At 30.3% G+C, this 27998-nt stretch overlaps 4 protein-coding genes across 6 annotated transcripts; 1 reads left to right on the top strand and 3 right to left on the bottom strand.

Annotated features, from left to right (window-relative positions):
• Window positions 1-8773: 8773 nt before the first annotated feature.
• LOC108481279 (protein MAINTENANCE OF MERISTEMS-like) lies at window positions 8774-9659 on the bottom strand. Its single transcript, XM_017784436.1, has 2 exons — window positions 9603-9659; window positions 8774-9493 (listed from the first exon to the last, which is right to left on the bottom strand). Exons 1-2 carry the CDS (start codon window positions 9657-9659, stop codon window positions 8774-8776), a joined length of 777 nt encoding a protein of 258 aa, XP_017639925.1.
• Window positions 9660-16777: 7118 nt separating this feature from the next.
• On the bottom strand, window positions 16778-17392 carry LOC108482657 (copper transporter 6-like). Its single transcript, XM_017785782.2, has one exon. The coding sequence runs from the start codon at window positions 17334-17336 to the stop codon at window positions 16857-16859; it is 480 nt and encodes a 159-aa protein (XP_017641271.1). The 5' UTR covers window positions 17337-17392; the 3' UTR covers window positions 16778-16856.
• Window positions 17393-19606: 2214 nt separating this feature from the next.
• Window positions 19607-22872, top strand: LOC108480320 (ras-related protein Rab11C-like). Of its 3 annotated transcripts, none has more exons than XM_017783270.2 (3): window positions 19607-19799; window positions 20160-20342; window positions 22042-22872. In XM_017783270.2, exons 2-3 carry the CDS (start codon window positions 20178-20180, stop codon window positions 22525-22527), a joined length of 651 nt encoding a protein of 216 aa, XP_017638759.1. In that variant the 5' UTR covers window positions 19607-19799; window positions 20160-20177; the 3' UTR covers window positions 22528-22872. The 3 variants fall into 3 exon arrangements, with proteins under 3 accessions (XP_017638759.1, XP_017638758.1, XP_052883125.1); XM_017783269.2 differs by lacking the exon at window positions 19607-19799 and adding an exon at window positions 19869-20052; XM_053027165.1 differs by lacking the exons at window positions 19607-19799; window positions 20160-20342 and adding an exon at window positions 21859-21969.
• A 1260-nt stretch (window positions 22873-24132) lies between these two features.
• LOC108480762 (metal tolerance protein B) lies at window positions 24133-27391 on the bottom strand. Its single transcript, XM_017783855.2, has 2 exons — window positions 26865-27391; window positions 24133-25468 (listed from the first exon to the last, which is right to left on the bottom strand). Exon 2 carries the CDS (start codon window positions 25462-25464, stop codon window positions 24244-24246), a length of 1221 nt encoding a protein of 406 aa, XP_017639344.1. The 5' UTR covers window positions 25465-25468; window positions 26865-27391; the 3' UTR covers window positions 24133-24243.
• Between the last annotated feature and the right edge of the window lie 607 nt (window positions 27392-27998).

The following is a 27998-nucleotide window of genomic DNA, read 5'->3' as shown; positions in this document are numbered from 1 at the left end:
CTAAAATATCGGGTTTTAGGGAACTTCAAATTGCAGAATATCGAGTTTTTTTACTAATTTAATAAAAAAAATACCAAAATAATACAAACATAACATTATGTACCAAAATGGTACATGTAGGGTGGTGCCGCCTTTGCCAGAGGCGTGACCACCCTATTTTTCACCTATTAAAAAAATTATTAGTTTAAAAAAAGAAAGAGAGGAGAATGTGCCAGAGGCGACACCAGTTGCTGACGTGGCACAGGCGATACCCGCTCCCTTAAACCCTCTATTTAAGCCATTAGTGTTAAACGAAGGCACATACCAGTAAAAAAAAATGCAGAAGAAGAGAGGGAGAAGAGAAGAAAGAAAATGTATCTTCTTTTTGTTATTTTTAAATAGGATAGATTATGATAAGAAAAATTATTTTGTTAGTATTATATAGTTTGTTTAGTGTTATTTTTATGTTTTGTTTTAAAAATTATTTTGTTTATTGTGATTTTTTATTAAGTTTTGTATTTAGATTAATTATCGTTTATTGTGAATGTTATGTTTTAATTTTTTTAATATATTTGAAAGTTTTATATTAGTAAAACTATTATAAAGTAATTGTTAATTAATGATAACAATGAAAATATTTATGTTATACATATTGTTAGAAATGACAACATATTTGGTATTGCCTGATGGGATAATAACTTTAGCACAAAGGGATAAAGTTGATAAGATGATGAGAGAACTGCAAGATTACAAAATGAAACCAAAAGAAGACATTGTTCAACACCTTATTACCGTAAATCGAAAGATGTAAAAAGTGTTGTGGAAGGGTCATGAAATGATTAGAAAGAATAAAGTGCAATACTTAACCCTTAGAGGGACATTAATAGAACGGGACCATTAAATCATTTTAGACTTACTTTGGAAGGCATTGGTACCACGAACCTATTGGAATCTAGTTATAAACTTCACGAAGTTTATAATCTCTTATGGAGTAAGGAAAATAGTGAGACAAAGTATAGGTTCACGAAAGTTGACTGGGAAGCAAAATATGTTTGACAAACCACGGATGGATAAATTAGTTGTTAGAAAATTACCAAGAGAACTTGTATATTCAATACCCGTTATAAAGATTGAAGAGCCAGAAGATCCCGAGGAATTTCCAAATTGGATTCTAGAAGATGAATATGAAGAGAATCAAAAATTTCTAAATTGGATTGTAGAGAATTTCCTAGATGAAGATACAGGATCGGAAATGGAAGAAAACGTAGAACTGAATTTAATTGGTTAAATGTAAAGATAAATGTTGTTCATGTACAAAATGGGAACTGAAAAGTCTGAGCTTATGAATGAAAAAAATTGCATATTGATTAATTAATTTTTTATTTAAGCAACTTATTTGCTGTTCGAAATTGTTTTGAGAAATTTTGTTTATTTTTTAACAGAATAAGTATTGAAGATGGATAATCAGTTTTTCGTATGTGTTTATTTCGATGGAATCATCTTTACAACAACCGTTGAATGCATATTTGAATGTCAGCAACAAATAGCAATGAGATTTAATAGAAATGTCTCGTTGGATGATATAAAGGGAATGATTAATGCAAAATTGTTAGATGTTGTGGGAGAAGGATCTCGAAACCTTTCTACAAGTTTCCAGTTTCAACAGATCCCATCAAATTCACGGAAATAGAACTTGTAGACGACGAAGACGTGGAGACAATTATCACTTTTTACTGTGGGAATAGGAGTGACAAAAATGCACTGATTCACTTATTTGCTGAGTTAGTCGGTATGGAACAAAATGAAGATCTCACTGCATATAGTAAAGAACATGGAGCTTAAGAACTGTGCATGGTGGCTCCAATATCGTACGTTGATAGTGAATCAACTATACGTGAGCTCGATATCGATCTTAATGTTACACCCGATATTGATGTGGTTGGTGATGATGGATACGATATTAGTGATTCTTGTGATCAAGAGGTCGATAGTGATAGTGATCCTAATATGGACGATGTCTCCGATGATATTGACGATGAATACGTGAATGACGATGGAAACATTAACGCGTTTTTGTTTGGAAACCAGATGCAACGTATTGTGATACACAATAGTCCTGGGCCACACATGCCGCTCATAGACCCCGGTGCGGTGCATGTAGTTAAGTTCCTAGAGTACCCTAAATACTTCCTGCTCACTGGCTGGCCGTAAATTCTGATATTGAGGAGTTGTTTGTAGGCCAGAGATTCAAAAGTAAAGAAGAGTGCGTATTTGCTATTAAGCGGTATAACATGAATATATCAGTGGATTACAAAGTTGTAGTGTTTAAACTGAAATTATATATTGGGGAGTGTTCGAAGTCAACGAAAGGTTACAATTGGCAGGTACGAGCTGCATTTATTCAAAATTCGCAGATGTGGGAGATACGCAAATTTGTTGGGCTTCACATATGCATATCAATACGTATGACGCCCCCTGACGAGCCCGGGAAATAGCTATTACTTGGTAAATCTGAATGATATGAACTATCAACTGAATGTGAATGCGATCGCTCGGACTTAGCCTCCGACTGTTGCTCGGGCTCTGGCTCTGGCTCAGCCTCTATATTGGCCACTGGCTCGTATGCCCCAGGTCGCTGCACGTGCGGGAGGACTATAGTCAACTGCTCACCAAGTAAATATAGCTTTTCCATACTAGAATACCATTGTATGTACTCTAACGATGGTTGCAAATCAGAAGACATATCCATCTGAGGTTTTCGAGCCATCTGATTATCTCACACCGCAATATATTTTCGGTGCACAACCCCCAATGACTTCCATGTTTTCCTCTCTTGATGCTGTGAACCTTCCCCACCTGCATTGGCAGATCCGTACTGGATACAACCAAACTTTCGAAGCACTCGGTCCCCGTGGTACCACTCGACTACATTGAAATTGATAATTGGTGCGTTAGTGCACCATAATTGAGAGTGAATGTAGGCAGACGAGGGTATAATAGCCACAATTTCTGATATACGATATGACATCCATATAAGTTGCACGATTAATACCATGGTTAAAATTTAACACGGTTCGAGTAAGATATACAAAGTAATTACATGTCACGAATATTGGAATAGCTTACCCCTTCCCCGGCATGTTGTTCAATCATCAAACGATATATCGGGACAATGTACGACCTCTCGATACCTGGATAAATACTCCATCTACAAAAACAAATTTCAAGTAAATATAGTATCGTTAGAATAGTATCATTATAAAGAAATTGTCAGTTAATAACAAGTTAAATTTTATCCATTGTTAACTAGTGGAAAAACGTATGGTTGGTGACTAACCGATGCCAAGAATGGCATTCGATAAAGAGCCCATGACTACAAAAATACAAAGCATCCACTAATGTCTATGGCATCAGGCTTTGTCGTCTGACAAAGCTCATGATATAACATAACCAGAACTGCAGAACCCCAACTATACGAGCAAACATTACGCAAATCAGCTAATAGAGGTAAATACTGGATATGACCCCTATTGTTATTCGCATCGGGCATCAGTACACTCCCTATAATATGCATAATGTAGGCTCGAGATGGACACATCAACTCTTTTTCAGTGACATTAATTGGTAAATGCTCAAAATTGGCTTTCAGCCATGTAAATTTCAAACCCGAAAAATTAGACTCATCATCGTCAGGTAAGGCTCCGTAGGCTATAACAAAGTACAGCCGACTCAGCTATCGCACTTACGCTCGTTACGGCACTCCCGTCGATTGGGAGCCAAAGTTGCAATGCAATATCCTCTAGAGTAGCAATGCACTCCCCATACGGCAAATGAAACGTGTGGGTCTCCGGGGCACCAATGCTCGACCAATGTGGATATTAAATCGTACCGCAAATCAAAAGTCCGAATCAATGCTACTGACCCGAATCCAGCTAACTCCAAGTAGGGCATCAATCGTGCATCCAGGGAATATCCTAAACCATTCATCTGGCCCCTTAATACGCTGTACGGGCTCTGACAGTGTTAAATTATAGAAAATAGTTATAATAACATAATTTATTTCCATAAATTACGTAGATCTTTTTTTAATGGAACTCGTGATTAACAAATAACAATATATTACCATATTATTAACTATGTCAGATATGTGACGATTTTTCGTAATCAATGAAACCATTGCGATGCTCGCAATTTTAAAATAAATTTCGGTTATTAATTTCAATATTTGATAGATTTTAAATATTTATCAAAATAACTAAATTTTATATATTGCTTTTAATTAAAAAATACCAAGCAGTTTTTCGACAACATATTTTTTCTATACTACATTAAAAAATAAATATATCCAACTCAAATACAAATATTTTTATTATTTTAAAATGATAATAAGTTAAATATTTTGGCTTAAAATATAATACATATAATATACCCGTCATGTAGTTCAATATATTTTAAATTAACTTTTATTTAATAATAATGTGAGTGATGCAATAATAATTAAAAAACATGATAAGTAGTTCAATATTATTTTAAAATATATTATAATATGTAATTAAATTTCTTAGGAAATAAAAAGATGGGAAAACAAGGAGGAGTTATGTTGCAATATTCTTAAAAAATTTGTTCTGTGACTTTGGCCCTTTGTTGGTATTTTTTATTTTCCGATTTTATTTCTTAAAATATATTATTTTCGTATTTTATTTTTATATTATTTTAGTACATAACGTTTCAAGTGTATTATTTTAGTGTTTTTATATTAATTTAGCAAAAACTCTGATTTTGGCCATTTGTTTGTATTTTTAGTTTTTGGATTTATTCTTTAAAATATACTATTTTCAGTATTTTATTTTATATTATTTTGTAAAAATCCGCCAACACCACTTTCCCCAAAAAATTAATTTTTTCATATTTTATTTGTTTTTGTATTTTATTTTTCATTAAGATATATTTTTAGTATTTTATTTTTATACTATTTTTGTAAAAAATCTCATTAAATAAAAATATATATAATAAGAATATAACATGCTAAATAAATTTCATAAAAATATATATCTAATTAACCTAAAACACACTTAACAAATAAATTATATAAAATAATAATAAAATATTCTTTGTACGTAACATACATAGGCTTTTTACTTCAATAAAATTAAAAATAAATTATGAATGAATAAAATATAAAATAAATACAAACAACATTAATATTTCTTTTTAACCATATAATACCTTGCAAAAAATAAATTTAAAATTAAATATGAATTAAATCAAAATCAATCGACGACAACAACAACAACAACAATAATAATAATAAATAAATTATTTCCTTAAATTAACATTAATTACTCAATTTATAAAAAAAAATTACATTTTTTCCTTCTTTTTCTTTCTTTTTCCTTCCCTCCCTCTTCTTCTCCTTCTCTTTTTCTTTTTCTTTTTTCTTCCCTCACCAGTGCCACCTACTTCTCATTCTTCTTCTTCTCGTCTATTTTTCTTCTCCTTCTTTCTTCCTTCCTTCAGCTGAAATGAACTTGGGGACCATTATATGGTCCCTAAACAGAAAAAAAAAAAAATAGTCTGCATAAAGAGTCCATCATCCCGGTGCCGCCTCTACCACCTCCACCATCGATGCCGCCTGCGGCTAGTCCTCCACCTGTGCCGCCTGCGGCAGTGTCCTATCACATCATTTTTTGTTTTTTGTTACAGCTTTTTTTTACCTACTTTTGTTTTTTTTTTTTTAATTAGTGGCAGAGACAAGGTGGTCACATTTCTGCCAGAGGCGGCACCACCTTGCATGTACCATTTTGGTACATAATTTTATGTTTGTATTATTTTAGTTTTTTTTGTATTAAATTAGTAAAAAAATCCACAATATTAATTACTTAGTGCACTTGTTTTTGACTTATATGATTTACTTGTACCTGAATTAGTGAATTAGGATTAGAATAAACCATTGTCTTCCTCATTATCATAATTAATTATAGAATCTATATTATTTAATTTATTATTTAATTATGTGAATGAATTCTTCAGATAATATTAGTTCAATTGGCATCGATAATGTTACAAATACAGAATGATATGAATTCAAACGCGTTGAAGTGCATTTATCTCTGAAGCTAAATATATCGATAAGAGGGATGAAATATTTATATAAAATAGACATGTAATTTTTAAGTTCAGGATAATCTTAATCATTAACATTAACATTTAGAAAAATAAAATAAGCCAAATACTCAATTTATATTAAATATTGTAACTATTTAAGCAATATACATCGAATGTATTAGTTTATAAAATTAAACAAAAGATGTTACTAAATTTATCATAAAAATTATAAAATTTATAAAAGAAATCAAATTAAAAAAAACTTTTGAGGATCAAACATAAATTTATCCTATTTTTAAGCATTAATTATATGGTCAAAATAAAAATTTTAAAACTTAAAAGTGTTAAATTGAAATTTATAAAAATTTAGGGGAGACCCTACCAGTACCCTTAAACCGCTCCTAATGTAAACTAATAAGGATTAAAGAGATTATTAATAGTTTTAAGTATTGTATATAAAGAAAATAAATGTCAATAAAAATAATTTTATAGTTCATCAAATTAACTTTAAAACTCGAATTAAACACTAAAAATTTTAATACTATTACTTGTATAAAATATATATATATATTTATTAAATTCGTGTATGATATTAAAACAAAGCAAAATTATGTAATACTTTATATATATATATATATATATATATATATATAAAGTAACAATTCACTTCTATCATTGGCATCTCATGAACAAAGAATGGGTTTTTACTAAAGAAGTACAAAAAAAATTTAAAAATTCTAAAATAATACAGCATAAAATGTTTTTACCAAAATGGTATGTTTAGGGTGGTCACGCCACTCTAGCAGGCGGCACCACCCTGAATTCTGACACTCAACAGTGAAAAAAAAAGGCTGAAAACGAAAAAAAGAGCTAAAAACGAAAAAAAAAGCTGAAAACGAAAAAATAAAAAAAAATAAGTAATGTAGGTGCCAGAGGCGGCACCAGTGTTGCCTCTGGCACAGGCGGCACTAGTTGTGTGGGTCCCAAAGGCGGCACCTAAGTACTATAAAACCAAGCAGAACTAGCAACTCCGGGAGCAAGAATCAGCAGCAAGAAGAAGAAAGGGAAAGAAAGGAGAAGAGAAGAAAAAAGAAGGTATAATTTTTTTTAAATAATGGATTTTTATATTGTTGTTGTGTTTTTGCTGTTATTATTATTGTTGATTTTATTATTTTTGTTGTTAGTTATTAATATTGTTAGTAAAAAACCCTTATTATTATTGTTAGTAAAAAACCCTAATTATTGTTAGTTATTATTATTGTTGATTTATATTAATTTTGTAAAAAAAACCCTAAAAAGCTTATTTATGTTATGTAAAGAATGTATTATTTTTTTATGTAACTTATTTGTTATATGTGTTTTAGGTAGGTTTTTACCTAATAATATAAAAATAAATAAAATAGCAAAATAAATTGTTTGAAAGATTAAGTACCATTTTTGGCACTTTTGGCACTTAATCTTTCAAACAACCTATTTTGGTATGTTATTTTATTTTTTATATTATTAGGATAAAAAACCCGTTTTAGGTTGATTAGATAATATTTATGAAATTTATTTGGCATGTTATAGATATTGTTAGAAATGGCAACATATTTGGTATTGCCTGATGAAATAACAACTTCAGCACAAATGGAGAAAGTTGATAAGATAATGAGAGAAGTGCAAGATTACAGAATGAAAGCAGAATAAGACATTGTTCAACACGTTATGACAGTAAATAAAAAGATGTAAGAACTATTGTGGAAAGGTCATGAAATGATTAGGAAGAATAAAGTTCAATACTTAACCTTTAGAGAGACATTAATAGAACGGGAACATCAAATCATTTTAGACCAACTTTGGAAGACATTGGTACCACGAACCTAGTGGAATCTAGTTATATGCTTCGTAAAGTTTATAATCTCTTATGGAGCAAGGAAAATAGCGAGACAAAGTATAAGTTCACGAAAGTTGACTGGGAAGCAAAATGTGATTGACATACCATAGATGGATAAATTAGATGTTAGGAAATTACCAAGAGAATTTCTAATTTCAATACCCGTTATAAAAATTGAAGAGGAAGAAGATCCTGAGGAATTGCCAAATTGGATTGTAGAAGATGAATATGAAGAGAATCAAGAATATCTAAATTGGATTGTACAGTATTTCCCAGAGGAAGATACAGGGTCGGAGATGGAAGAAAACATAGAACTGAATTTAAATGGTTAAATGTAAAGATAAATTTTGTTTATGTATAAAATAAGAACTGAAAAACTATGAGCTTATGAATAAAAAAAATTGCATATTGAGTAATTAAATTTTTTATTTAAGTAGTTTATTTGGTGTTCGAAATTATTTTAAGAAAGTTTGTTTATTTTTTAACAGATTGAGCATTGAAGATGGATAATCAATTTTTCCTATGCGTTTATTTCGATGGAATTATCTTGACAATAACCGTTGGATGCATATTTGAATGTCGGCAATAAATAGCAATGAGATTTAATAGAAATGTCTCGTTGGATGATATGAAGGGAAGGATAAACGCAAAAATTGTTAGACGTTGTGGGAAAAGGATCTCAAAACTTTTCTACAAGTTTCCAGTTTCGACAGATCCCATCAAATTCACTGAAATTGAACTTGTAGACGACGAAGACGTGGAGACAATGATCGCTCTTTACTGTGAGAATGGGAGTGACAAAAATGCACCGATTCATTTATTTGCTGAGTTAGCCGGTATGGAGGAAAATGAAGATCTCACTGCATATGGCATCCGATAAAGAGCCCATGATTGCAACAATATAAGGCATCCGCCCATGTCTACAGCATCAGGCTTTGTCGTCCGACAAAGCTCACGATACAACATAGCTAGAACTGCGGAACCCCAACTATAGAAGCGAACACTACACAGATCAGCTAACATAGGTAAATACTGGAGATGAACCTTGTTGTTGTTCGAATTGGACATCAGTACACCCCCTATGATATGCATAATGTACGTTCGAGCTGCGCACACCAACTCTTCTTTGGTGGCATTATCTGATAAATGCTGAAAATTGACTTTTAGCCATGTAAATTTCAACTCCGAAAAAGTAGACTCAGCATCGCCGGGGGAGGCTCCTAGTAGGCTATAACAAAGTGCAGCCGGCTCAGCTATCGCACTTACGCCCGTGACGGCATCCCCGTCGATTGGGAGCCCAAACTTTAATGCAACATCCTCCAGAGTGACTATGCACTCCCCACACGGCAAATGAAAAGTGTGGGTTTCCGGTCGCCAACGCTCGACCAATGCGGATATTAAATTGTACCGCAAATCGAACGTCCGGGTCAATGCTACTAACCCGAATCCAACTAGCTCCAAGTAGGGCATTAGTCGTGCATCCGGGGAATATCTTATACCATTCACCCGGCCCCTTAATATGCGGTACGAGTCCTGACAGTGTTAAATTACAGAAAATAGTTATAATAACATAATTTATTTCCTTAAATTACGTAGATCTTTTTTTAATGGAACCCTTGGTTAATAAATAACAATATATTACCGCATTATTAACTGTGTCACATATGTGAGAAAGTTCCTTATTGATCAATGAAGCCATTGCGATGCCTGCAATTTCAAAATAAATTTCGGTTATTAATTTTAATGTTTGATAGATTTTAAATATTTATTAGAATAACTTACAAAAAAAAATAGCAAACAATTTTTTTGACAACATATTTTTTTTTGCTATACTATATTAAAAATTAAATATATCCAACTTAAATACAAATATTTTTATTATTATTTTAAAATGATAATAAGTAAAATATTTTCAGTATATTATTTTTAAAATATATTATTTTCGTATTTTATTTTTTATATTATTTTAGCAAAAATGTTTCAAATGTATTATGTAAGTGTTTTTTATATTAATTTAATAAATAACCCGATTTTGCCACTTTCTTCCTATTTTTTATTTTCGTATCTTATTTTTTAAAATATATTATTTTCAGTATTTTATTTCTTTATATTATTTTAGTACATAATGTTTCAAATGTATTATTTAAGTGTTTTTTATATTTTTTAATAAATAACCCTGATTTTAGCACTTTATTCGTATTTTTTATTTTTGTATATTATTTTTAAAATATATTATTTTATATTATTTTAGCAAAAATATTTTAAATGTATTATTTAAGTTTTTTATATTAATTTAATAAATAACCTCGCCTTTGGCACCTTGTTCGTATTTTTTATTTTCGGATTTTATTTTTAAAATATACTATTTTCATAATTTATTTTTATATTATTTTAGAAAAAACTCTTCAGCACCACTTTCCCCAAATTTTTTTTCAGTATTTTATTTCTTCTCGTATTTTATTTTTTCATTAATATATTTTTAGTATTTTATTTTTATACTATTTTTGTAAAAGGTTTAAAACCCCATCACATAAAAAAATAAAAATTAAAATAATCAGAATATAATAAGTCAAGTAAATTTAAAAATATATTTAATCAACCTAAAACACACTTAACAAATAAATTACATAAAATAATAACAAAAAAATTCTTTGCACATAACATGCGTATTACTTCAATGAAAATATAAAATAAATACTGAACATACCTTAATATCTCTTCTTAACCAAATAACACCTTGCAAAGAAATAAAAATAAAAATTATATCGATTTAAATCCAAATCAATCAACAACAATAATAATAATAACTAAAATAAATAACTTAAACTAACATTAATTACTCAAATTTATAAAAAAAATTTACCTTTTTTTTCCTTCTTTTTCCTTCCCTCTTCTTCTCCTTCTCTTTTTCTTTTTCTTTTTTCTTCTCTCAAGTGCCGGCCTCCTCCTCCTCCTCCCCCTTTTTTTTCTTTCTTTTTCTTCTCCTTCTTTTCTTTTTCTTCTTCTCCTTTTTTGTTCCTGAAACTAAAGCCTTGGGGACCATATATTACGGTCCCTCAAACAAAAAAACAAAACCCCTCTGCATGAGGGGTCAAATCAGCCTGAAAAGGTTACCTGGGCATCGGTGCTGCCTCTGCCAGAGGCAACACTGGTGCCGCTTCTGGCACCCACATCACCTATTTTTTTATTTTTTTTTTCATTTTCAGCTTTTTTTTCTGTTTTTAGCGTTTTTTTTTCACTGTTGATGAGTGTCAGAATTCAGAGTGGTGCTGCCTGTCAGAGTGGCGTGACCACCCTTGTAATACCCTGAAAATCTTTACAGTAATATATTATCCTTGATATAATAAAATAAGGAAATAAAGTGATAAAAAGGGACGTTTTGAGTTATGACAACATTGGGAAGTAAATTATGATATCTTGATTCAGGAAAGGACTAAATTGTAAAAGTCAAAAAAGTTTTGTTGCCTAAGAGTAAATACTCAAGACTTAAGGGGTTAAAGTGTAAATATGAAAAAGTTGAAGGACCAATAGTGTAAATATTTTAAGGGTAGAATGATCTAGAAACTAAGGAAAATGGATAAATTAGGACCAAATTGAATAAGTGAAGAACTATGAGGGACTAAATTGTAATTTTACCAAATTAAATGATGACTCAAGGATGGAATTCTAAAAGATCATGAAGGGCAAAATGGTCAATTAGTAAGAGAGAGAATTCTAGAATGTAATGATTATGTTGATGATATTTTAAATTAATTAATTAGATAAATATTATTTTATTAATATTTTATGAGATATTTAATATTATTTTATTATTATTTATTTAGTATATAAGGAAAGAAAGATGAAGAATTTTCATCATCTTTCCTTTCCATGCAAACCAACGTGAGAAAGAGTAAGAAGAAAAGAAGTTTTCTTTCTTTACAATTTAGTCCTTTCACCAAAAATTCATTATTCTCACCTAAAATTGAAAGAATTTCCATAGCCATCAAGAGAGAAAGATAGCAAGGAGATGATGGGGAGCAAGAATATCAAGTTGGATTCAAGAAATAGAAGCTGGAGGAGAGAGAAAATCAAGTTAAAGATTGAAGTTAATAAGAAAAGGTAAGAGCATTAAGATTTCAATATATTTTTAAGTCTAATATTGTTGAAAAGCATGGAATTGATGTTAATGTAGAGTTTTCTTTTATATGGTTCCATGTTTTGATATATTAGTGAAGGAAATGAGAGAAAATAATGGGAAATATGGTAGAAAATGGAAATAGGAGTGTTATAAACTTGGTAACCAATATGTTGCACTAAAGTAGTTTTAGACAGCAGTAATAGGCTAACTTTGAAAAATCACCAAAAATGATAGAAACTGAATTAGAAGCTAAGGGTGATATGGAATTAAAGCTTATTTAGTCTATTTTTATATAAAATAAATATAGAAAGTAAAGTAATTCTGTATTCTGAGATATTTATATTTTTGTGAGACTGGTTCAGAATGATTTCAAGATCCCTTGTTCTGACTTGGAAAAATCACTAAAAATTATACAAAAATAATTTTGTTACATACTTTATATGGTTAAATTCCTTAATGAGTCTATTTTTATAAGAAACAAATTATAACATCATTTGAATTCTGTTTAAAGAGATAATTAAATTTTAGTGAAGAGTGGTCAGAACTGTCAAATAGCAAAACAGGGGAGACTTTAATGAATAAACTGTACTAATTGGATAAACAAAAAATTCTGAAAATTTTATGGTAAGAAGATGTGTGAGTCTAGTTTCAGGAAAATTTAACGGATCTTAATTTCAAGTTCTGTAGCTTAATATATAAATAATTTAGTGACTATGACGCAAATGGACAGTTTTGGATGTATATATAAGTAAATAGTGAAATTATTGAATATGTTACTTGTTGCATGTTATATAAATTAAGGATGTGCAATGGAGAGGAGGAGGAGGAAAATATGTATGAATATTCATCTAGCATGGCTAATTTGCATGTTTTAGGCTTAGGGACTAAATTGAATAAAAGTAAAACTTTATGGGTAATTTTGTAAAAATGTCAAAAATAACTAAATTGCATGAAATAGATTATTTTATTATTTAAATTACAAAATTTAACGAAATTATCAATTCAGTTCAAGATCGGGGGAAAACATGTTTTAGGGATTAAATTGAAAAGTGTTGAAATTGTGAAAAATTTTGATATTTTATAGAATTCATGGACTGGTATCAATATGTATGATAATAATAGCTGGAAATAAGGATTAAATTGCAAGAATTTTATTTTCTTGACCCTAAAGATGAAATCGTCATTAATTAAAAGTTTAGGGGTAAAATGGTAATTTTTGCCTGGAGCATTAATTAAATGCATTAGAATATGAAATGAATGAAAATGATGATCAAATTTATTTATAAAGATCCGGATGACACAAATACGAGACTTGATCATGGAAAAGAAAATATATCAAAATAATGAAATCATAAACACGAACAATCAATGAGGTAAGTTTGCGTAACTTGAATTGTATTTTTAAACACTTGAAATATGTGGTTATGTAATGAAAATATGATTTGAATATTCAATTTATGATAATTGATGAAATATTGGTAAATACTCGATATAACTTGAAAATAAATCCCTGTTGAATGGAAGAAAAATTCGATGGATCTCTGAAAAGGAATTGACGGTAAAAAGGATCTAGCCCGGACGGGTGATCCTATCCTGATATAGCCCTCCCGAAGAATATGTGGAAAATGGATTTAGCCCAGACGGGTAATCCGAATTAGGGTCTGAATTTAGCCTGGACTGTAATTGATCCAAGCTCATCGAGTAATTGTCGTTGCAGGATTTAGCCTGGTGGTAATCCCGACAATACTCTATGAGTTTATATTACTGAGGATTTAGCCTGGACCGGTAATCCCTTGTAAGAATGAGGTTCGCGGGAGTGTGCTCTCTGATAGAAAATGTGTAAGACCATGGTTGAAAGATACCATGGCAACCTGATATGAAACGTGTAAGACAATGGTTGAAAGATACCATGGCAACCTGATATGAAATGTGTAAGACCATGGTTGAAAGATACCATGGCAACGTGACATGAAATGTTTAAGACCATGGTTGAAAGATACCATGGCAATGTTACATGAAATGTTTAAGACCATGGTTGAAAGATACCATGGCAACGTGACATGAAATGTTTAAGACCATGGTTGAAAGATACCATGGCAACGTGACGGGGAAATGAATAAGACCATGGTTGAATGATACCATGGCAACATAACAGAAAATGAGTAAGACCATAGTTGAAAGACACTATGGCATCATGTCGAAGATAAATAAGATCGTGGAAGAGAAATGCCAAGATATCTGTTGAACAACTAAGATTCAGGTAATATAACAAATGGTTAAATGAATTGGTTATACAAAATGGTAATGTGAAATGTTTACAGGAATTGGACATATGGAAATAAATGTACAAAATAGTTGTATGAAATAATTTATAAGATAGATAAATGAAATAAGTATAGGTACATGGAAGTTAAATTATGTTAAGTTTAATACGAACCATTACCGAAATAAATATACCTAAGATATAAGGAAATGATGGTGCATGAAATGTTGATATAATGAAATGAATGATATATGTTATTAAAGAAACAGAAGAGAATGATATGTATCATGACATGTACATAGGAGATTATCTTTTATATGTTAACATAAGGAAAATATGTAAGTTAAGACGAGTATTAAATTCAAATATGACATATTGAGAAAATAAGAATTTATATGAAATATGTGTAAGTACACTAACAAGTGTTGTTGTTGATGTTTAGGCAAGTGCCAAGCCATTGATTGAATGGTAATATATTTATTGATGCATTGAATTGATAAGTATTTAAGTGAATTTTTTAGTGATTTGCAAGTGGTAGTAATGTCTCAAACCCTATTCAGCAAATGGATACGGGTTAGGGGCGTTACAACCCTGAACATACTATTTTGGTAAAAACATTTTATGCTATATTATTTTAGAATTTTTAATTTTTTTGTACTTCTTTAGTAAAAACCCACAGCAACATGAACATTATGATAATTGATATAGTCTCTTATAAGAATGAATTGTAAACTTTGAAATTCCAAATTTAAACATGTTTACTACTAAATTATCTAAAAATAATTTTACAAATTTCATATTATTGATGACAAAATTATTATCATTTACTTCTTATTTTTCAAAAATGATATTAGCTACGTTTTTTACTACTTATTTTTAACCATCATTATAATTTACGACTTTTTTTTTCTAAACAAATTGTTTACCTTTGATTAAAGGTAAATAATCAAAGGTAAACATATTTACTCAACATTAGAGGTGTTTTCGAATTAATTCCACAAAATTTTGATACTTGAGCTCAACCTGCTCAAAAACTTCATTTTACTGTTTAAAAGTATGATAAAATAAATAAATTTTAATTATAAAAATTATTATGATTAATAAATGGGATTCGCCCATGATCGAAAATACAAAATCCAAACCTTGCCCAAGTGAGTTGCTCAGCACATGTATTTGATGACTAACACCTCACCGTATTATTTTAAATATTATTTATAATTTAAAATGAACTTAAAAAAAATTATTCCATTCCCAATAAAATACATCTATTAGGAAGAAATAATTATATTCTTTCATTTTTATATATTTATTTTCCTTTTCCATTAAGCAATTAAATACGAGTACCGGATAACATTCAAATAAGGAATGTAAACATTCTCCCTTTTTTTTTTTACTTTTTGAGTATTTAGGAAAGTTGCTTTAATTTGATACGCTTTTTTCTACTACCTTTTTGGTCATTTGAAGTAGATAAAAACTATATTTTTTTATTCAATTTTCTTTTTAATCCTTGACCATGCCCTTTGCATGTATGCTAATAGGAAGCATGGATAATAAGGTAGAAGTTCATTACGTTTCTTCTCCTGAAATTTAAATTTTTTTATAAGCTATAAAAATAATTACTTTTGTTTGTCTCATATTAAATTTATTTAATTAAAATATATTTTCATCTTAGTAACTGGATATCTAAGTTGACATTTAAAACTCATTTGAACCGCTATGTAGGATTGTCATTAGTGAGGTAATAGAATTTAACGGTGAAGTGACTATTTTATAATAAAATGATAACGTAAGTGATTAAAATATAACATTTCAAATATAAATAACTAAAATGTAATCTGAGTTAAACAAAAGTAATTATTTTTATAATTTACTTTTTTTGTTATGAAAAAAAACCAAGTAAATATATTAAAGATGAAAAGGTCAAAAAATTATTAATCAGTAATAGTATGAGCAGGCATGCTCATCGTGTAGCTGGATGTGTCTATATTTGTGCACGAAAACAAGGTGTCCTTGTCCACACTTATTACTGGCACAAAATAAATAGAGACAGTAAACAGTTCGAATAAAGTGATTCTGTTTTGAGAAATTTATAGGTAAATCAAATTGTTTAGACAATGAATATGGATGAATTATGTTATTTCCGTTATATAAAATTATTATTTTATTATTATATATAAGTATGAAAAAGATAAAATTGAGTTTAGATGAAACTGGTGATAAATGTATTTAACATTTATGGAAAGTATAATGATTATATCAGATTTTATCGAGAATGAAAATAATTAGTGCCATATTTCATTTATATTAAAATTTTAACATAAATTTAAACCCAATTCATAAAGCAATTAGTGCTTCTTAAGCATTGTATGAATTTCATTTTACCAAATTAAAAATAAATACAGAGCAAAGCCTAGACTAATGATAAAGAGATATGTAAAAGCATAAAAAAACCATCAATTCTTTTAGTGAGATTAGGTTTAAGAACATAACCCAAAAGAAATAAACCCTAATATTCAACAACTCATAGGAGTAAGATCGGAAGTTTTGGCGGCGGGGACGGTGGTGGGGTTTTTGTTAAAAACTCGACTGCCAAACAAGAAAAAACCCAGAGAATGGCCAGCCACGGCGGCCAAGAAAACGCCACCGTTGAAAGACATGATAGCCAACATCACCAAATACGCAAGTCCAACCCTCAGAGCATGCAACAAAGTCTGAACCAGACCGGCGGTCACGTGGTGGATCGAACCGGATTTCGTCAACCGAGAGTGAGAAATCCCCTCCACCATGAAAGCAAGCATGAAGACAGCTATGAGGGCCAAGACATACATGCCGGTTCTGGTTCCGGGCCAACCGGAGAAGAGAATTTGGGTGTTGCTGCCCCAAAAGAAGGTCATATGCATCATCATCTTACGGTGGTTCATCAGCGTCATGCCGTCGTCTGATGAGTTGTGCATCATCATGCCATGCGTATGATCATCATTCAACTTCTCCATGGATGTTACTTTTAAGCCTGGATACCTGGGAGTAGGGAAGTGTGTTAAGGTTTTAGTGAGATGGTAGAATCTCTTATAAATTTGCTCGGTTTATACAGGATGTTGCTGTTACGTAAACTGATAGTCCATTACACGTTTTCATGTTTTTCATGAGTATATAGTACATAAGTTAATTCAGGTTAAATTTAGTTTTAGATTTTTTTTATACAACCTCTGTTTGATTCATTAAATTGGTGTTGTTATATTGATAATAATCTTTAGGGATAATAATGGAATGGTGAGAGGGGGGGTCAATATAAATTTGTGTTCTCTTATACGGTAATAATGTTTAAGGATAGTAATGGAAAAGTGAAAGTGGAGTGAATATTACTAAATTCATCACTACTTCCTTCATAGTTAGAACGATTTATTTCACCTCTTTCTCTACTCCACTATATAAATGTATAATATTAAAAATTACTATCATTTTCATAGATGTTGGATGCATACATCTCTACTTACTTTGTTTCAGTTCAATTTAATTTTTGCCAATTATCTTTAATATTTTCAATCTTTTAAATTGAAGTAAATATTTAAACATAACTCTCTAACAAAATATTTAGTTGGTACCAATTTTGTTTTATATTTAATTGATATTTGAATTTGTATTTTGTCACTAATGTTGGTATTTCTACACTAACACCGTTAGTTTATGTTGACGTAGCATTGATGACCAATTCTATAATCACATTTCAGCATGATCGAACTCACGTCCTTTTACATTAGTAACAATGTCAACACAAACTGAACTAAAACTCAATTGACACTTTGCTTATTAAATTATACATGATAAGAAAATGTTTTGTCGAGCATATATATATATATATATATATATTTATGAAAGTAATTTCAGGTCTTATATGATATAGATTAGATTAAATTACTCTATTTATTATTAAATGTATAAATTTAATTTTTATTATTAATATAATAAAATATCAAATTTTAATAGAGTTAAGATTTACTATTTATAAAATGATGTCAATATATTTTCATTTGCAGTTTAATTTTAAATAAAATAATTATAAACAATTTATTTTCATTTGTAATTTAACTTTAAATTAAAAGAAATTATAAAAATATTAATTTGTTATAAAATAAATGTTAACTCGATAAAATTTAATATTATTTAATTTTTTAATAGTATAACATTAAATTGAAACATTTAATATTAAAAGGATTAATTTTATCCATGTAGTTTCACCTATTAATTTAGCTTATTTTATTGATTTGGTCCATCAACCTATTTTATTATTCAAAAAACATTAAAACATATATTTAAATTTAAATTTAAATTTAAATTTTTAAAATTATTTAAACTGAATTTAGACTAAACTTCACTCAAAATATAAAGGAATAAATACCAAAATTATACATAAATTATGGTTTAATGTGCAATTATATACATGAATTTTGATTTTATGCAATTTTATACATGAAATTTTGATTTGATCCAACTTTTGTAAATTATTAACACAATTATTGATATAACATCATCTTATGTTTTTATATTGCATACATAAATAATTATATTTATTTAATATAAAAATAAATTTATGTATTTATTTCTTTAGATGTGTATGATTAAATCAAAATTAAAGTTTCAAGTATATATTTGAACCACAATTAAAGTTTTACGTATATAATTACACCAAATTAAAATTCATGTATACAATTTGCACATTAAATCAAAGTTCATGTATAATTTTGAGATTTATTCAAAATATAAAAGGAATAAATACTAAAATTATACATAAACTTTTATATCATTTGCAATGTTATACATCAGCTTTAATTTTATGTACTTGTATACATCAAAATTTAATTTTGATTCAATTTTCACGTTTCACTAATGTTGTTATTTATGTGGCACAATTTTCCGTCATGTGGAAATTATTAAAATGACATTTTATTAGGTTAAAATATACAAATAAATTTAAATTATTTTCATTTATATTAAAAAATAGGTTTCCTAAGGGAAAATAAGAAACCCTGTTTCTAAATGTCTTTATTTTTCTAATCAAGGCGGAAATAATTTAAATTTATTTGTTTGTTTTAAATATATTAAAATACCATATCAATAATTTGCACATTATTTAATGAAAAATTATGCCACATAAACAAAATTTGATGTATAGAAATACACTAAATCAAAATAATATATAATATTACAAATATTATTAAAATTCATATATTTATCCTTAAATAAAAAATTATTCAAACCTAACACAAAATGAAGCGGTTGGCTGCCCAATCTGTGTAGAAGTCTAGGCAGATATTTTGAGTGTCATGGTAAGTCGCTAGCATCCATCCACTGCCGCAGCATAACGGCAGCCATGCTAGCCTGATTCTATTCAAATTTGGCCTTTTTCACATAATTGCAACTTAAACGGCACCGTTCCACCTTCATTCCCTCACCAAAAGGCAAGCACCGATCTACCTCTCTATGTACACACACGTATATATAATTTCAAAAATCAAAATCAACCCCCCCTTTTTCCTGGTCCCATTTTCCATCATCTCTCAAATGGTCATCGTTTTTTCCGTTTCCTTTCATTCGATAATTCATCTTTTTTCTTAATTTTCATTTTAAAAAAAACTTCAGTATAATTTCTCCACAATTATCATTGTTTTTTTTTTTGTTGAGAATTTTATCTCCTTGATCTATCCACTCCTGGTAAGTTCAATCGCTTCCGGATCTCTATCCTCCTGCTCCTCTTCTTCTTCTTCTTCTTCTCCTTCTTTTTCTCAGTTTTTTGATTAATTGATATTTGGATCTTGCAGGTTTAAGAGAGAAGAGAAATGGCGCATAGAGTAGATCATGAGTACGATTACCTTTTCAAGATCGTGTTAATCGGCGATTCTGGAGTTGGAAAGTCGAATATTCTCTCTAGGTTCACAAGGAATGAGTTCTGTTTGGATTCTAAATCCACTATCGGCGTCGAGTTCGCTACTAGAACCCTCCAGGTTTATCATAGTTTCAATCAACTCATCTTTCGTTCATCTTCATGTATGTTTTCCTTTTCTTTTTCCTGCTGAAAATTAATTGTTCAGGAAGTTTCTAGAATTTTGACTGATAATTATGTTGTTTTCTTTAAAGGGATAATTAACTTGTTGCTATCTGAATGACTGATTTAATTTCGGAAAATTTTGCATGATTAAGTTGACTGTGAACTTTATGTTAATTAATTGCATTATTAGTCTTTTTAAAAAAAAATTGCATAATTAGTATCTTAAAAAGTTATTTCAGTATAATTTCATGACGAATCCGATTGCCTTCTCTTGGACTCTGACTATAAATTTGAAAGTTCATTTTTTTAATACAAAATTTAGAAGTTCATTTTGAAAGCGATGTAGCTAGCTAAGAAAAAAGATAATCAGATAGTGATGATCATCGAGGGCGCTTTAGCGTTGTAGTTGAGTTCAGGGGTTCGATTTATGTGTGTTTTTAGTAGACCCGGTAACAGAGGATATAATCACAGTAACACGAGTACAATATAAAAAATAATAATTAAAAAAATGATACAAAGAACACATGGAAAAAAAAAACATAAACACTATAGGAATGCACATACCTGTCAAAATTTTTATAACACATTACAAACTAAAATACGATTATAACACGAATGACCAAAACTAAATTTTTGTAACAAGTTCAATAAGTTCAGAGGGTTCATTTTACTATTTTATTTGTCATGCTACCAAAAATTGGAAGAGCTAGATGATTTTTATTTGTCATGCTACCAAAAATTGGAAGAGCTAGATGATTTTTCTTTTTTGTTAGTGATAAAACAACTCTCTCTCTCCCTCTGTTGTCAGACTATTTTTTCTTAATTGAAAATTAAGTTATTATATTAACCCAAGCTGTTGTCACGCTGTTTATTGGTTAAATTTTGCTATTAGTCCTTATTCTATGTTTAAGTTGCTGATTTAACCATTGTACTCTAATTTAGTAAATTTTAGTCATTGTTCGATTCGTGTTCTAAAATTTCAATCGTGACCCAAACAGTAGCTGTAAAACTCGTTAGGTTAAATTTTACCATTAATCATGTTGAATTTAGTCTATGTTTTTCAATTTGATCATTTTTAGTTTCTTTACTTTTTGTATTTTGAAATTTCTAATCTAGTAGTCATTAAATCCATTAACTAAATTGACATGGCATATTTGTGAGTATTATGTCAAAATAACAAGCTAACATATACACATAGGATGATATATTGGCCACTTAAGATTTTGAAAATAGCAAAATTTAGCTTAAATGGATTTAACAGCTACCGCTTGGTCAGAATTGAAGTTTCAAAATTCGATTAGTATATGATTAAAAATAATCAAGTTAAGAGTACAGTAACTAAATTCATAGTTTACACATAGTACAAAGACTAATTGTAAAATTTGACCCTGTTTTATTCCCTGTTATCTCAATAATAGGAAACATATTATATGTGCTCATGATATAATTGAGTACTTGATTCATGAAAAGACCAAACATTCTTTTGTTGGCTAGCTTGTCATTTTAGATTTATTAGAACCCTGTCATATGATCCCAAAACTTTCAGGTGCATGAACCATTTGCACTTGTTAATTAGTATCATGGTAATGCAATTTTGTAACTAATTGGCTTTGTTTGTGTTATGTAATAAATTTCTAATAATTTTCATGATTTAGGTTGAGGGGAAGACTGTTAAGGCCCAGATTTGGGATACGGCAGGTCAAGAGAGATATCGAGCTATCACTAGTGCTTACTATAGAGGAGCTGTTGGCGCTCTTCTTGTCTATGACATAACTAAGAGGCAAACCTTTGATAATCTTCAAAGGTGGTTGCGGGAGTTGAGGGACCATGCAGATTCTAACATTGTCATCATGATGGCTGGAAACAAATCCGACTTGACTCATCTCAGAACAGTTTCTGAGGAGGATGGTCAAGCTCTGGCTGAGAGGGAAGGCCTTTCATTTCTCGAGACGTCGGCGCTGGAAGCAACCAACATCGAGAAGGCATTCCAAACCGTATTGAATGAGATCTACCATATCATTAGCAAAAAAGCATTGGCAGCCCAAGCAGCAGCCGCGAGTACCTCGGTTCCGAGCCAAGGAACCACCATTAATGTCATGGATGCGTCAGGGAGCACTAAGAAAGTATGCTGTTCTACATGAAAAAAGAAACGGGAAGTTAAAAATATTTAGTAGCAAGCAGGCCTTTTTCTTTTCTCTTTTTAATGATTATCATCTTTTGGCTGAGAGAAGAAGCATGTAGAATACATAGCTTTTGTTTCAAAACAACCATATTGTTTGTTAGTAGCATGGAAATGCCGGCTTATACTAAGCTCTTTTTCTCAACATGTACTCTCCTCAAAAGTGGAAGTTGGAAGATTGGGTGGGGAGTTACTATTAGAAACAAAGAAGCGTAATTGGCTTTATTTGATCGGTGCGTCTCCTTGTAGACATTTTCTATATTTTAACTTTCATAATTGTGAGTATCTCAGTTCCAGATCGGGTAAATTTAGTCAGGATGATTTTTAGTTCAAAGTCATTTGATTTGTCGGTTGGACTTTTTGTTATGAGTACCTTGTCATCCAAATTTGATAGATTGGTAAGTTAAGATCATTTTATGTTATTCATTTAGATTATTTTGAGATTAGTTCGTTTTTTAAGTTTTCTTTGAGCTCGAGTCATTTGAGAAGGAAAAATTGAAAACTGGCTCGATTCAAGATGTTTGGACAGTTTATGCAAGTTAAAAAAAATTGTAGTTCAACGATCTAAATTTTATTTTTATGGTATAAAATAAATATTTTATAAAATAGTGAAAATGGTTTTAAAATTTTACATAAAAATGTTTTTTTTCTAAATTTGTATAAAAGTTGATTATTTTTATTTACTTGAAAAATTATTATTTTTAAAAATATTTATTAAAATAATTTTGAAACTTTGCCAAACAATATTCAAGTCATAAAAACAAAGTTCATAAATTGAACAATTCAAAAAGTCTAAAAACTTTAATCAAACCGAACGAATATCATTTTTACATTTTGAGAGGGTTTGATTGGTTTAGATTAAACCTGTTCATGAGCTGGGCTGCTCATTCAAAAGTTGAGAGCAAAAATATTAAGTTCAAAAATGAGTTTGAGTAAAAAAAAAGTTCATTTAAAATATGAGTTAGAATTGAACATTCAAAGTCCAAACTTGGTTTCGCCTGTTTTTAAGTTTATAATATTTTATATTATGTTATTTTTATATATTATACAATTTATAAGTAATATATAACACTACTATGATGTAAATATAAAATATATATATATATATATCAAAGTTCAATAAACAAAAAATATTAAATTATTAAATTAAAATAATATAAATATACTTTTAATTTAAAATATATATATGTGGACTTAAATGGGCTTGGATTAGTCATTTATAAATATGAGCGGACTTGAATAAACATAAAATGTGTTAATATTATGCTTATGTCCGACCATAAATCCTTGTAGTTTAGATTGAACAAATTCTAGTATTCAAATTGGATGAAGTAATGAAATTGAATATCTGGGTTCTTGTCAATTTTGACTAGTTAAGAATTAGAAAGGTTCATATAGACCTTTGACTGAATCCAGTTGCAGTCCAAATAGAGCTTTGACAGAATTCAGTTGCAGGTCGTTGACTAGTTCAAATGGAAATAAAATTAGGTCAAGAAAGACAAGAAGGATGTGCAAGGAATTGCAACCGGGAAGATGGCAACAAATAGGAATTAACCATCTCGGTCCATTTGAGCTTGTAACGGGGAAAATAATCTAGTTGATAAGCATAAACCTAGAAGGATCATCTCATAACATCAGATCTTTCCAAAGTCATTCACTGATTTAAATTTACAATCTCCTATAACTGCTCGATTTGTACAGTTATGTGATGAATTTTATATGTACTCTCACAGTAATCCCTGATCTTGCTAATCATCTCTTTAGACTCGAACCCTGGCTTTGCGACTACATGGCAGGACAATACAAGTTTCCCAACAGTTATTGCCCATACATGGAGGTCGTGAACGCTTTCAACCCCATTGATACCCTTGATACCGTCTTCCACCATATCGATATTAATTTCTCTCGGCGTCCTTCCCATCAATATATCGAAAACATCTCTAAGCATGGGGAGGGTGGTACTTAGTGCAAAGGTGGAGAAAATGAGGGTACACAGAAGATCAACGATTAGCCAATTTGGTTTTAGCCAAATAACAGCTCCCGCAATCATCACCCCGACAGATTGAATTAGGTCGGCCATGACATGCAAGTAAGCTCCTTGGAGATTTATGTTCAATATCTTTGTCTTCAGAGTACTTGTTACTAGACTAGTTTCATCTTCCTTGGTTAAATCGCATGGTTTACCAGCCTCATGGTCATGATGTTCATGGTGTTGGTCATGCAGGTGTTCGTGGTGGTGGTGGTGGTCATGCAAGTGTTCATGGTGGTGGTGGTCATGCAAGAGTTCGTCGTGGTGGTGGTGGTGATCGTTCCCAAAAACATGGTGACTGTGATCATGACCCAGCCAAAGGACTATAATCAAGTTGATAAAAAATCCAAATGCAGCAATTGCAAACATGAGTGCCCCATCTACCTTCTGCTTGTCATGGAGAAGTCTGCTGAGCGCTTCATAAATTAAGAGTGCAGATACTAGCCATATAAGCTGCACGGATATAAGAGCACCCAAGACCTCAAGACGGCTGAATCCAAAAGAATGATTTGATGTTGCCTTCCATGCTGAAGCCCAGACAGTGAAAAGAGATATGGAGAATCCGGCAACATCTGTGAGCAAGTGGGCTGCATCGGTCAAAACCGCAAGGCTATTGGCTTTCATTCCACCGACAATCTCTACTAACATAACCACAAGATAGAAAATGATAAGCCCGGAAAGTTGGGATGCCGACTTCTGTCGTTCCTTTGATTCCAAAGTTATGTTTTCTTGCCTGGAAGTAGAAACAGAGAAGCATTTCAACTCTGCTGGAATTAAAATGATATTACTTTCTTCGGACACCAATGCTAACGGTATCTCAGTTTTCTTTTGATCCTTAGATCTCAAAATGGGGGCCCTTTCATGATCCATCCTCCTGCACAACAGGAACATTAATTGAGTCAAACAAATAAAGAAGAAGATGAAAATAAGACCCCTTACACAGGAACTGTAATTTCAGAACTGCTAAATCCATTTGTGATTAAATAACTTATATCGACAGAGTCTCAGAGGAATCAACTGACTCCTACATGTTTCACGATTTTAACTAAATGGAAAATTTTTCCGAGCTTCACGCACAGTCAGAACTTTTATATAAACAGGGCTGAACAATCAAAGAATTATCAATATACACATTATCCCTAAGCTGAAAAACCTACGCATATCACATTAAACACAATATAGCTCACACAAACTAAACCCCATGCCTTCTAAATTAAATGTAAAAGGCATATATCACTTTACACACAATACAGCTCACAAACTAAACCGAAAACCCAATGCATATTGATATCCACCTCTACAAGGGCATAAAGGATCAGACAGGAAAATCAGTTTTCACCCTTCAGTTACTTCTTGAGTCACTTTTCGAAGTATCATAACATGCCAATATCACCAAAAGAAGCCTTTAATCCTTTATTTATACATCCATCTTCCCATTAGTTAAAACATTGCTCTTTTCAACTTCTCAACTCTATAATAGAACCACTATGGAGTGGACTTATCGTTTACCCTCGTTGTGCCAAGCTAAACAAAATTTCGAAGGTAAATTGAGGCATTGTAATCCTAAATGCATATGCAGTCAACTTTTACTTTTCAACAGCAATCATTTATTAAGGCTTTTTCTTTTTCGGTTTCTTCCTGTTCCTTAACTTCACTATCTCCCCCAAGTCAATGCATAAAACCCCAAGTATGAAATTGGTACATCTAAGGTACTAAGTTGGTTCATTCAAAGTTGACAATTTCATATATTCGAAAAAAAGAAGTTGACAGTTTCAGCATATAAAAACAAACCCTAGCTAGGCAAGTATTGGCCACAAGATTCAAAATCCATACACAAGCACACAAAAATAATAATAATTTGGATTTTAATAACATAATTGTGATAGAACAAATCTAAATGTAATACTTTTTCAACTTTAAATGCCTACATAGTGATGAATTTGGTATATATATATCTATATATATGCGAATTTGGAATTAATACTTCATCCCTATTAATAAAATTTCCCCTTTCTTATTCCAGAAAAAAAAAAAAAAAAGCTATGATCGTAGCTAAGATTCAAGAGAAAGCATCAAGAATCACCGGTTGTGACCTATTGATCGGGTATTCATTTTCTCAAGAATAGCTTGGGTTTGAATCACAGTTGCACAAAAAAAAAAAACATCAAATTTGAACAAAAAAATCAAATACCCATTTCAGAAAATCGCAATAGAAACCCAAAACACATAAAAACAACAGAATAAACAAGTAAAAAGTGCGATAAATTTACCAGAGAACCAGAGCTGAAGGAAGGGAAAAAAAGAGCAGGTGCCCGAATATGAATGGAGACAATTCTTATCCCATGAATTGGGGGAAATAAAAATTTATTTAAAAAAAAAAGGAAAGATCGGATGTGAGAATCAGCTACGTAGACATGGACATATTTAAAATTAATGAGTATAACAAGTTTCCATGTATAATTTTAATAAAAAATTTCTATCTCATAAGACGGCAGATTTTGAGGGCCGTCTTTGATGGAAGAAAAAAAAAATCCTATAAAAAAAAGTGTGTATTTATTAATTTAATTTGTTTAAATTACAAATTTAAAGAGATTTCACTTTTTGGGTTCGACAGAAAATGGAGGAAAATTTAGTTTTGAAGGCGATTGAAACGGAAATTTGGTGAGCAAAGTGCTGTCACTTGTGAAACAAAATCCAACAGTTCCAACAAATAATTTTAGCTTCTTTCTTGTGAGAATTCTAATTTGGAAGTATGCCTCTGCTAAGACTTCAATCATTCCACACCCTCACTCTCGTCAACATTAAATTACTTCCCATAATTAACTTCTGTTAAATTTTTGGCTTATTATAGCATTTAGTACCTCAACTTGATATTTTTTCCTAATTTGGCACATTGGTCCAATTTGATACCCGAATTTGACATTTTTTTCCTAATTTGGTATCTAAACTTGATACTTTTTCCTAAGTTGACACTTAATCTTTTTTGGATCCAATTTGGTACTCAACTTGACTCTTTTTCCTAATTTGACACTTAATCATTTTTTTGTTCTATTTGGTACTTCAACTTATCAAACATTTTATAAATTACTCCAATATACTAACAATGTTATTTTTTTTATGAGGTATAACAAGAAAAAATTTAACAATCGTTAGTGTTTTGCATAATTCGTATAACATTTAATAAATTTAGGTACCAAATTGAACCTAAAAAAAGTTTAAGTACCAAATTAGGAAAAAAAACCAAGTTTAGGTACCAAATTAAGAAAAAGTGAAGTTTAGGTACCAATTTGGGCCAAAAAAAGTTTAGGTACGAAATTAGAAAAAAATGTCAAGTTCAAGTACCAAATGTTATATTAAGCCTAATTTTTTTATTAAATTCGGGTTTATTACAATATTACTTGTTT

The sequence above is a fragment of the Gossypium arboreum genome, chromosome 1, assembly GCF_025698485.1.
Source record: "Gossypium arboreum isolate Shixiya-1 chromosome 1, ASM2569848v2, whole genome shotgun sequence".
Taxonomy (NCBI): Eukaryota; Viridiplantae; Streptophyta; class Magnoliopsida; order Malvales; family Malvaceae; genus Gossypium; species Gossypium arboreum.
This window is presented reverse-complemented; position numbering and strand designations above follow the sequence as displayed.